The 12,587-nt window shown below is 39.1% G+C and overlaps 1 protein-coding gene across 1 annotated transcript in view; it reads left to right on the top strand.

Annotated features, from left to right (window-relative positions):
- PRKCH (protein kinase C eta) overlaps window positions 1-12,587 on the top strand; it is a 97,635-nt gene that overhangs the window by 54,567 nt on the left and 30,481 nt on the right. The window contains exon 10 of the mRNA XM_070931615.1: window positions 4,462-4,616. Coding sequence (XP_070787716.1) covers window positions 4,462-4,616 — 155 coding nt within the window. The remainder of the gene's footprint in view (window positions 1-4,461; window positions 4,617-12,587) is intronic.

Below are 12,587 nucleotides of genomic sequence, written 5' to 3'. Positions count from 1 at the left end.
TGTCAGACATGCACAGATTTTGAATAAAATCTTCTATTCCAATTTTGTTTTCTTTAACAGTTTCCCTTCTGGTAAAGGTTTCTTCTCTGAAACCAAAATGTTGTTAGTGCGAGTAGTCCAACCGATCTGAGCTGAGGTTGCTTCACTTTAGTGGAAGGGCAAATATGTTCAGTGTTTTATGCTTATATCTGCATATCCTTCCACTGCTCATGTAGCGGGAGTGTTATATATGCCACCTTGAGTTATACAAAATATAAAGATGATGAAAAGATATCTCTATATCAGGAGTGAAATGCTATCGGTTCGGACCGGTTCTCCCGAACTGGTAGTAAAAAATGCTACCAGTTCAGGTGAACCAGTATTTCCGACGATCAGCTGGGGGACGATCAGCTGTTGACATGCAATTTATATTAGCTAGAATCGTTGGATTTCCTGCTTTCTAGCTAATCTAAATTGCATGGCACAGCAGATCCCCCCCCCTCACTGTTCTACTTACCTTTGCAGACTCGGAAGGCTTCCTTTTTTAGCGCTGTGTGGGCGCGCACTCAGTAGCAGACTCACAGAACCAGTAGCAGACTTCAGAGGATTTCACCGCTGCTCTATATCTACTCTGACATCATCATTACAAAAAATATTATCCATACTTTCAGAGGACCTGCTGATCCTCCAATAAGGAATATGCAGACACTGAACAAACTGATCAGCCCTTACTCAGCAACAGACAATGTCAACTTCTCTGTTGAGACAAGTTCAGCTCCTATTGACAGCATATCCATGCTGTTTTCTTAGAAAAAATACAATAACTGTCTGTTGCACACAGGATGGTTTTTGACTTCCCAGTCTAGTCTATAGATCTGGGATATCTTGATGGTTTCCCATCCAAGCACCAAACTACTTAGCTTTTTTGATATCAGCTAGTGTTGGCTAGGTTTTGAAATAGAAGATGGACACGTGTCTGACATCAGAAATGGTAATATTCAAGTGGGAATCATTTCAATTTCCTGAGACACAAAGGTCAAACGCCCTCAAGATTGCTCTCTTTGAACCAAGGGATTACAAAGACTAATTTCATAATTAAACAACTGATCTGGAATTTGTTAGGTTGTTTAATTGCACGGAGGTATTTCTTGCTTAACGAGTACTTGGTCAGCGACCATTCAAAGTTATGACCATGCTTTACCAGGAGACTTACAACAGGTCCTCATAGTTGCAGTCAGCACAATGTCCTCACAGTCGTTTGATCTCAGTTTGGGCACTTGGCAACCACAATTGCCCAATTGTGGCATTTATGAAGTTGCAGTGTCCCACACGGTCACCATTTGCAACCTTCATTGCTGATTTCTGGCAAGGAACGTCAAGGGGATGTTGGCACAAGGTCACAAATAGTGATCACATGACTGCATGGCACTTTGACCGTGCAGAATTTGCAACTGACAGACAGCAACTGGGACTGCCAGAACTGCCGTCATAAATCAGTGCAATCATATGATGCCCTGCTTTATGACTCTGTCACTTAACAATGGAATTCCCAGTCCTAATTACCATTGCTGAGTGACAATTACCTGTATCTCCTGGATTAAGCACAGAACAAGGCCTCTTATCACATGTTATTAACCTGTTTATGTAAGCTTGCTGCTGTTGCATCTAGCTGCTACGTGGTTAATGGTTGCCACTTTATAGAGAATTTTTTTCTGCCCTCTCATCTTTTAGTGTTTTCTCCTTTTCCTTTGCTCTTCCCATAAAGCAATGGATAAAGGATATTCCTTCCTCGAGATTAAACTCCATGAATCTGATCCACGAAACATGTGCAATGTAGAACTTTTTTGTTTGTCTTTAAATTGCCACTCAAATCTTTGAGGCTTAAGGGAGGGTAACCACTAGGTGGCAGAAGCTGCAAGCGAAAAAGCAGCTTGCCCTTTTTAATTGAGGAAGAGATTACAGTAGTTGCAAAGAGCCAGCAGCAGCTCTTTAATTCAGTTTCACTACTTTTTATGTTCCTGCCGAAGAGAGAGACTACTGACTGAGCCCCACGCCTTAATTTGACTTCACAAAGCTTTCGGTTTCTTGCAGAAAAGGGAGGAAATCTTTTGCAGCTCTGGTTTTCCATCATAACATATTATTCCTATCACCATGATGTCCGTGTCCTGCCATCGCCCAAGTTTAGGAGATTGGCACAATGTGTTCTAATGATGATACTCCCTCCAAACTTGTTTTTAACTCCTCTGCCCTTGTCATACATATATATTTAAAGCTGCATGATATCATTAATTCTAGCAAACTGGCAGCATAAACTGTTTGTCTAATCTTGCTTTTGAGTCAATTATCAGAAAAAAAACAAAGGATTCCAGGATACCCATTTTAACTGTTTCAACATTGTTATAATGTTATGTTATTTCATCATGCTCAAGTCCATAAATAGGTAGATATCTATATTAATATGGACCAGAAGCAATGAATGGAAACTAATCAAGGATAGAAGCAACCTAGAACTAAGGAGAAATTTCCTGACAGTGAGAACAATTAATCAGTGGAATGACTTGCCTCTAGAAGTTGTGAATGCCCCAACACTGGAATTTTTAAAAAAGAGATTGGACAACCATTTGTCTGAAATGGTATAGGGTTCCTTGCCTGAGCGCAGGGTTGGACTAGAAGACCTCCAAGGTCCCTTCCAAATGTGTTCTGTTATTCTGTAATTTTTTTAAACAAAATATATAGCTATAGCAGTTGCACTTAGACTTATATATATATATCACTTCACAGTGCTTTACAGCCCTCTGTAAACAGAGTCAGCATATTGCCCCCAACAATCTGGGTCCTCATTTTACCTGACCTCGGAAGGATGGAAGACTGAGTCAACTTTGAGCCAGTGGGAATCGAACTGCCAGACTGCTGGCAGCCAGCAGTCAGCAGAAGTATTTATTTATTTATTTTATTTTATTTTATTAAATTTCTATACCGCCCTTCTCCCGAAGGACTCAGGGCGGTGAACAGCCACGAGATAAAACACATAAATACAAAAAAATTAAAATGAATTAAAAACGAATTAAATAATTTGGCTGAATTTAAAATACCCCATAAGTAGCCTGCAGTACTGCATTCTAATCATTGCGCCACCACGGTTATAGGCATGCAGATAGCAAATGAGAGATAAATTTAACTCATTAAGAGGATTTTGTAAAGTGTCATAGAATCATAGAGTAAGAAGGGAACTTAGAGGTCATCCAGTCTCTTTCCTGTTCCAGTACAGCTTTTACAGATCACTATGTAGGCTCTGTTTGAAGATCTCTAGTGAAGGAGAAGTCACCATTTCATGAACTGGCTTGTTTCACTAGTTAATAACTCATTTTGTCAAGAGGTTCCTCATAATGTCTGTCTTTATAGTTTTAACTCATTGTTTCTTGTCCTCCTCTGTGGAATAACAGAAAATAAGTCTTTGTCATCTACAGTATGTAGTCTGTGCTTGATCTCAGTATAAGTACTTCATTTCCCTGATAGAACTTCCTGAAGAACAAATCGCCTGGCTCCTTTGCCACTACTTAGTCATAACTACATATTGATTGCGCAACTCTTATAGCCAGACAAACTCATTGACTCGTAACTGAAACAGTTAAAGGAGATCTTGTCTTCTTGCATTTACCAAAACCCAGTATGATTATTTATCTACTCACCCATCCTCAAAAAGTGGAAGTGCATTTATTTTTTATGTAGACACCATTGTTATAATTATGTAAGAAATATAAACCAATTCACCTTACAGAGGGGATTACCCAGAGGTGAAATCCCCGCCCCCCAGTTCTATCCGGCTCGCTGAACCGGTAGCGCCGGTGGTAGGAGGCTCCGTCCACCCGCTGGGACGTCCCATTTTTTTTTACCATTTGTGCATGTGCAGAAGGTTCTGCATGTGCACAGAAGAGGCATGTGTGTGCATCCCGAACCGGTAGCGAAGGTAATTGGATTTCACCGCTGGGACTACCTCACCACTGGTATGCTTGCTTAGCCTTCCGCCCAAATGCTACCAGTTGACTAGCAGGATGAGAATCAGCATTTGTTCTACCTTCTTTGCATTTGATAGCCGTTCAAATAAAACTCTGTTTCAAATGGAGGTCAGACCTCCAATGGCTTTTCAAATAAAGAGTTATTTTCAATAAAACGGGACATTTGATCTCTTTCTGTCAATATAAATGCTGAATGTATAGCAGGCACTCTGAACTGGGGTTGCAGTGAGAGCAAATCCAGATTTCCAATGTCCAATCCAGAACAAAAAGGTCATTCCAGGATTGAATTAGGTTGGTCAAATACCATGTAATTTGGTTTATGGGGGTAAAATCCTGAATATTTTGCTCTTTTTGCGGCTGTTTCAATTCAAAGGGATTTTAAAAAGAAATTCTATGTGGGGAGAGAAAAAGAAATACAATTAACATCTTTCCACTGATGCTGGTATGTGGTATTGCCTTTGATCAGGATCGCCTCTTCTTTGTTATGGAGTTTGTGAATGGAGGGGATTTGATGTTCCATATCCAGAAATCCCGTCGCTTTGATGAAGTCCGAGCCCGATTCTATGCTGCAGAAATCATTTCAGCCCTCATGTTCCTTCACGAGAGAGGCATCATTTACAGGTCAGCAAAAAGAATTTGTGATTAGTTGTTTTGTTGGTAGGTTCAATCAAGTATTGCTTTTTGTTGGAGAGAATTCTTGATGGTGATTAATATGCCTGCTAGAGTTCATAAATGGGATGGCTTCGTTGCACTGAAAGAGAAAAATTGACAGATTTAATTGAGTTGGGGGCATTATTGTGGAAGATGTGATTTGATAGGGAGCTGCTCAGAGATGGGCAGCTACATGAGCAATTCCCAATCAAATCCCACCTTTTTTAGTTGTATTCAGACCTGAGTTGGGAGGACATTCAGGAGATCTGCTTGAATATCATCAAATGTTGGTGATTGTTATTCTAAAAACACTTGTTGTGTAGCAATTTGAAATCTAGCTTTTTTGGGGAAATGGTACCGTCTGTGAGAATGGGAATGAGACAGAGTTGCAGAATTAGTTGGGAGTATCTTTTTTCCTTGCCTGAGGACATGGTGACCATGAGGCACAACATTTGCTGCATATTTGGAAGCAAAATATTATGTTTGAGTGGAAGAATTGCACAAAGTATTTCCATTGAATTCTAATCCGTGTCCATAATAAAAAATACTTTTAGAACAGATTGTCCTGTGAGTTAGCTTATGTGACCACTCTTTGGATTCTTAGACAGACTTACATGCTAGGAGGCCAAGATGATTTTTGTTTTCATTGTGTATTGCAATATCACACAGGATAACCAAAACAACCTCTGAACAATTGTATGCCCTAAAGTTGCAAAACTGCTCATTGAAAGTTGTTCTCTCTAAATGTAGTGGGTTTTGATTTCAGTATCTAATTTATCCAAGGACTCTGTCAATCAAATGGTTCTAAGAGCCGTGGTAGCATGGTGGTTAGAATGCAATATTGCAGGCTAATCCTGCTGACTCCCAATTACTGGCAGTTTGGCCGTTCGAAACTCACTGGCTCAAGGGTTCCATCCTTCCAAGATTGGTAAAATGAGGACCTAAATTGTTGGGGGCAACGTGCTGACTCTGTAAATCGCTTAGAGAGGGCTGTAAAGCACTGTGAAGTGGTATATAAGTCTAAGTGCTGTTGCTAAATCCGTAAGTCAGATGTGCAGATTGAATTGTGTTTGCGTAATATAAATTGACACAGTGTCTATTTCTTCAGCTCTGTTTTCTTGCATTCTTCCTTCACGTTGTTATAGAGCTTGACATTCATTAATTTTGGGCTCAATATTCATCATAAATTGAGGATTATCCTTAGTTTACATAAATAATCATGCTTTTGATGTAGAAAACATAATGAAGGAGAGTGAAGAACCAGTTACACATTTTCATGCGGTCAAAATTAATTGAAGGAAAAGGTACTCAATAAGACATGAATAAGGAAAGAATGTGCCAGCTAAGCTCTTCCTTGGAACTGATTAAATCATCTTTTTTGCTGTAAAAGACAAATGCAATCTCTCTTCTTGGATTCCATACATAACACTTTTGAGAGAGAGTTGCATGTTTACTGGGAACTGTCACTGAGTTCAAGAAAATTTCTGGTAAGCTGATTAGTATTGCAACTTGGACACTGTTCTACTGAATATTTTTTCATGTAATCTTTTATTTAAAACAAATGTGCAACTCTTCACAAAGCTAATAACTACCCTGTTTCCCCGAAAATAAGACATCCCCTGATAATAACCCCAATCGGGCTTTTGAGCGCATGCGCTAAAATAAGCCTCCCCATGAAAATAAGCCCTTTCTGAAAATATTTAAATGCAGAGCCGGAAATCAGGTAAGACGGCAAGAGGAGCCCCATCTTGTTCCACAAGCCCCAAAATAATAAGACCTCCCTGAAAATAAGACCAAGCGTTTATTTCAGGGTTCAAAAAAAATATAAGAGTCTTATTTTCAGGAAAACACGGTAATAATGAGGCAAATTCCCAGGAAGCATGTACAGAAAGACAGTTTTATAGTTTAATAAACTGGATCTCTAGAAATTTGCACTCAATAAAATGAAATGTATGAAATTTCTGGAAAAAAGGTTTTTAGATAGAATATTGTTTCTAAAGGGAAAATATTTGTGATATTGATACTTATTTAGACAGTGGACATGCTTAAGGATCTCCTTAGAACAGGCACATCTTTGTGTGAGCTCAGCCTCATGTCCCACTTACCACAACACAAAGGTTTTCAAGGGAGACGTCCCCATATCAATAGTCCTCCAAAACAAAACAAAAATCTGGTTCAGTGGCCAAGGACATGGATTGAAGCTGGAGCCTCTCCAAGCCCTGAATTGCTACACATTGTGAAAACAATCTGCCAAATCATCTTCATCTGGCATGGAATTAAAAAGAAAAGAAAATGAATTAATGGGTACATATTACGTGACATTTTTTTATGTTGTAGAAAAGGTGTCAAAGATAAGATACTTTTAGTCTAGTCAAACTATTTGCTCCAAGACCAAACAGAAGATACTCAAAATAATATATAAATTTATGGGCATTTGAATCATGCTCACTCATTCTTGGGTTCTGGATGTTTTCTGAGCTTGGATGTTTTCTGGCAGATGTTTCATTACCAGGCTAGGTAACAACATCAGGGTATGGGAGAGTGGAGTTGCATTACTTATCCTGATAATGAAACCTCTGCTGAAGAACAGAATCCAGCCGTTCTGTCCTGAGCTACATATATTCTCTGCTAATGGAATTGGCATCACTGTTATTTCCAGACTGTATGAACCCTTGAGACCATCTGGAATTTCAGGAGTGTGTGATAGGATGGACATTTTCACAAAATGTTAGGCTGCTACCACCCTTGCTCTCTGTCCCTCCTTCTTGTCTCCCAAGAATCTCTTGACTGCCTCCGCTTTAATCATCCCTTTCCTGGACAGGTTGACACAATTCCAAAAAAAAGCACAGGGCTGCAGCTAGCTAGAAGTAAATAACAAGAATAGCTGAGCTAGCTCATTGATTTGTAGCATATTAGCTTTTCATTATGTTCTGACATGGAAACCATCAACAGATTTAAGAGGTGGAGAATGGGATTTGTCAAGAGATAAGGGACTTTTGCTAGGCACATTGAAAACTCAAGATGCATGCATCGTGTGGGATGGTTTAGTTTCTATGATGGGAGACAGCGCAGGATAAAGGGCTGTTGAAATTGCCTTTGAAATCAGTCTGAACTCTGGTCTTTACTAAACATTGCTGCGACATTCAGAGAATGCTGATCTTTCTCTTCAACTGTGTATGTGAGAGGTCTAATGTTAGAGATCACGTAAGAGAGTTTGGTGCGGGCATCAGACTAATTTGCTTTGTATAAAAGGCTATTGTATTGCTGGCAGTTTCCTCTTACAGTTGTCTTAATGTTGTTGGCTATTAATGTTTCTTGATGATATCACACGCAGGCTTGAACATGTCTAAATTAGAGGCTTACCAGTAGGTAAAAGAGGCACGTAACATTATGGTTTGGCTGGCATGCAGAAAACATGAACTGTCACTTGGTAGTGCAGCAACAATTTTGGATCTTACCTCTTGATAAATTAGAGATCTGCAGCAAAGAAGTTTATTAAGCACATAACGCAGCTTTAATCTGTCATGTTTCACTGCTCTGAAAATAAAGTCACTCTCAGTATTTCCCCCTCCCTTTTTTCTCTGTAAAGACAGAATACTGGTATGTTTCTTGGCATACATCTATTGAAGGCTTGGCTTCCTCTAAGCCATGTATTGTTCACTTTACTTTTTAAAAACATTTGCTCATCCTCCCTTGTTTGGGCAGGTTCTGTACAAAGTTTTAATGGCTCTTTTTGGAAATACATACTTGTTCATCAAAGGGCGGCATGGAAAAGATGGTCAGGAATTATTTTGATTGCCAGAGAAATAATGAATACAAGTTGCAACTACAATATTTTCTGTAAATATAAGGAGAAATTTCCTGTTGAGATGATCTGTACAAACGGTGGAACAGCCTACCCACAGAGATGGTGGCTTCTCCATCTCATGAAGTTGTGTGTGTGTGTGTGTGTGTGTGTGTGTGGTTTTTTTTTTAAAGAAAAACTGGATAGCCATCTTTTGAAGATAGTTTTATTGCTTTTTCTGTTAGTCTTTTCTGCCTCCATACTTCAGATCCTATGAATGTATCAAGAATTCTTATTATTTTCATAATCATCTTGTGAGAATTGGGTTGAGAAAGCCCATTAACCAAATCCTTGGCACGCACATGTACTTGGGTTCAAGTTAGGCTAATGGGTTTGCAGACACTCTACCTAAGAGATTGGAGAGTTTCTGCTGGTCAAGGAAGTTAATATTAAGCTAAGTGGATTGTTGGTACAAGGTCTGTAGAATTGGAGTGAAAGAATTTAAATGTAGTTCAACAATAATTAATGCAATTACATTTGTTTAAGAATTTTCCTCTTCTGTTGCATAAAACAGTAAAATTCAGTTGGGTTTTACTAGGGAAAATGGTTATCTTCAAGACTTTGGGAAGTCAAATTGTACAATTAGTTTATATGCAGATGCTCTAACACTATAGTACACTATAGTAGTCTACTCCTGCACTGGGGGTGGGTAGGTGGGGAGTGAGATTAGATTTTATGATCTCCAAATTGCCTTCCATTCTAAGATTCAGTTTGGAATAGAAATTCATATACCTCCAATTCTTTCTTCTATTTATTTTGCAGTTTGGAATAGCCGAAAGATTTAATTACAGACCTCTAGTCCTCGCTTGATGAAGCAGATCTAAAAATGATTGTTTATTTGTTCCAATCTTAATGGACCAAAATGGTTAGGCTGCGTATGAAGCAGTCCAAAGAGCTGTTTGGATGAAAACAATTAATCAAACTAGCAAATATTTTCTCTTGTTTCTTTTTTACTATAGAAACATAAGGCAGCTTCAGAGACAAAATGACCCCACTGAAACTGTAATCTATAAACTGTCCATCTTTATTTCAGTTCTTAAAGAAACGAGTGTCGGATATGAATCTCTTAAGTAAAATGCATTTTTATTCCTTCCAGAAAATTGCTTTTTCCATGAGTCAGCTTTAATGCAATGGTGAGCAATTTACCTTAGTTCAGATAGTAGGCTGTGCATTACAAGAAATACTCTGGAAAACATGACTGTGGCAAAAACAACTAGAAGAAAGAATGGGAGATATGTAAGTTTCCACTGGAAGGATTTTCTGCTTTTTGTCCTCCAAGGCCTTTTACAGTTCCTGTAAAAATGGCTGAGGGATTTTTACCCTGGCTCACATAATAAGATTTAATAGAAAGATGTCTTTCATGCTCCTGGTTTTACTCCTAAGTGGATATTTATTAGCCTTCCATAACCAGGCAGAAATTACTCCCACATTGATAGTAATAGTGGCAGGAAGAGACGTTGCTCTTCTTCCAGCCACTTTTTCATGGCATGAATCGACATTACATTGAGAGGATGGCTTCTTGGTGATGATGGCCATCCTTTTGAATACCTCTAAAATGCAACTGGATAAAGTCATGGAGTCAGATCTACTCATGATTTGTAAAACTTGTAAAATGTGTTTCTTCCAAGTTCGGTATAGTATATTTTCAGTTGCATAGGGAGCAGTTTCAGTTGCAAGGAAATAAGGATGTGAGAGGGCATTTCCTGCTTAAAAGAATCCCTGGAGGTATCTGGTGGGCTGTGCAAGAAACAAAAGGCTGGATTAAAATGGGCTTGGCCTGATCCACCAGAGCTTTCTTATTTTTGTGTCTTTTTATTTTTCATGATATTGTTTCTCTGTTTGCTTTTAATTTTCAAATAAACAGGAATATACCACAAGAGTGGAAACATAACAAATAAATAAACCATTAGGTAAGTAGCTGGTGATGGCTACTACTGCAGGTGTGCCAGGAGCGCTGAAGCACAACAACCAACTCTTTTGAGAGCCTTCAAGATGCTGAGTTAAATGTTCAGTTAAAATAGACAAAAGGAGGTTTGAGGCAGAGAGGCAAGGCTAGGTTTGGTAAGGCCTGGCAGAACTCCTAGTAATAGACCATAGGCATTAATTAAAACAATTGTGATAACCAAACTAGACTCCTAAATACCAGTGGAGGCTGCTGAATATCTAAACATCAAGCCTTTGCTGACAGCAGGATTTATAATTTTAATTACACTTTATAATTAGGGCCTAGGATAGGTATTACAGTAGCTCAGCTGAAGGGCTGAAGCCTATATTTTAGGGCTAGAGTCATACATCTTTTTCCAAGTAAATCACAGTTTATTTTTCCCCATCTTTATTCCCCACCTCCTTATATTCCAAGAAACCCAGGAGTAACATCTGGATGGTCTCCAGCAACTGAGTTCTCCAAAGCCTTGGAAGCAGTTTTAATGGATTTTAAAAAGAGTAAAAAAAACCCCTTTTCTAAAGAAATCTCTGCAATTTAATATGCATAGATATATTTTTTTCTTTTTGGCTGACATGGCATTTTCTTTTGTGCAGCCACAGATTGTTTTGTAAGCTGAATGGCCACCTGCAAGTAATTTCAGTGAGTCACTTTTTGGCACTCCTGAAGGGTGGTACAGGGCACCCATTTTCTTTAAATGTGTTTCCACATCAAGGCAATATAATTGGATTGGCACAGGAGGCAAGAAGAAACAGGAACCAAAGGAAAGAGCTTCCGTTAGTGACTTTGCTGAAATCAGCACAATTGGATATGATGGAGCTTTGTGCCAGGTTTCTCATATCAACCTCAGTGCAGATTCATCTAAACCTGAGGTGGGAGGAGAAATGCAGGGGGTCACCATTTCTATTGCAGTCAGTTAAAGTAGTGGCCTTCAAATATGGCTCTGCATTCCTTATTCTAAGATACCAAGCAGTGGTGGGTTGCCCCCGGTTCGGACCGGTTTGCAAGAACCGGTAGTAAAACTGGCGGGAGGCTCTGCCCACTGACTCCGCCCACTGACCCGGACATGCGCAGATCATAGATGATCTGCGCATGCACAGAAGCTTCTGCGCATGTGCAGAAGAGCGCACACGGGCACGATGCGAACTGGTAGTAAAGGTAAGTAGAATCCACCGCTGGTATCAAGCCTTAAAAAAAGTCACCTATTTTTGGCATGGTTTTTTTTTTAATGCAAATATATATATTTAATATCAAAGTTGAAGGAGACAAGCTGGAATTATAACAACAGTAACAGAGTTGGAAGGGACCTTGGAGGTCATCTAGTCCAACCCCCTGCTCATGCAGGAGACCTATACTAGGGATTCGAAGCGCCAAACTTTCTGATCAACAAGCTCAGTGTCTTAGCCACTGAGCCACTTTCCCAGTCTAGTTGTCTGGTCGCTCCGGGATCTTTGAAAGATCTGGTTCATTGCTTCTGAGATCACCTCTGCCAGCTCCTTCAGAACTCTGGGATGTAATCCATCTGGTTCAAGTGATTCGAACTCGTCTAGGGTAGACAGATATTCTCTTACCATTTTCTTGCTTATTTTAACTTGTATTCCTAGTCTCTCTTTTATGGTTCTGCATTTGGTAGGTTAGGCTATTTTTCTCCTTTTGCATGAAGACAGATGCAAAGAATGAATTAAGCAGTTCTGCTTTCTCTCTGCAGACTGTCACTTCCTTACCATCTTCTGTGATCATTTCTTTGACTTTTTTTCTCGTTTTTTTATATGTTGAAAGAAACTTTTTAAAAATTATTTTTGACATTTGTTGCAAGTCTTAATTAATTCTGAGTCTTAACCTTTCCTGACTTCATCTTTGCAGATTCGGGCTATTTGCTGGTATTCTGCCTTGGTTATGTGTCCCTCTTTCCACTTTTTATATTTGCCCTCTTTGTCCTTAAGTTATCCAGTTATTTAGTTATACGCTTACTGACTTATTCAAGTGATTTCTAATACTTGTATCCCTTTTTTCATACCAGTCCATTGGCAGCAGCCACAGTTCAGCATTTTCACATGAGGAAGCTGCGTGTAGATTCAACAGTTCCTGACCTAGTCCTAACTTATAGTTGTTCAGAATTAAAAAATATCTTCTCAAACTTCGGCTGTTATTTAAT

This window comes from Pituophis catenifer, unplaced genomic scaffold, assembly GCF_029215685.1.
Source record: "Pituophis catenifer annectens isolate HBS135680 unplaced genomic scaffold, rPitCat1.0.hap2 SCAF_1, whole genome shotgun sequence".
Lineage (NCBI taxonomy): Eukaryota > Metazoa > Chordata > Lepidosauria > Squamata > Colubridae > Pituophis > Pituophis catenifer.
Note: the sequence above shows the minus strand (reverse complement) of the source record. Positions and strands in the feature narration are given on the sequence as shown.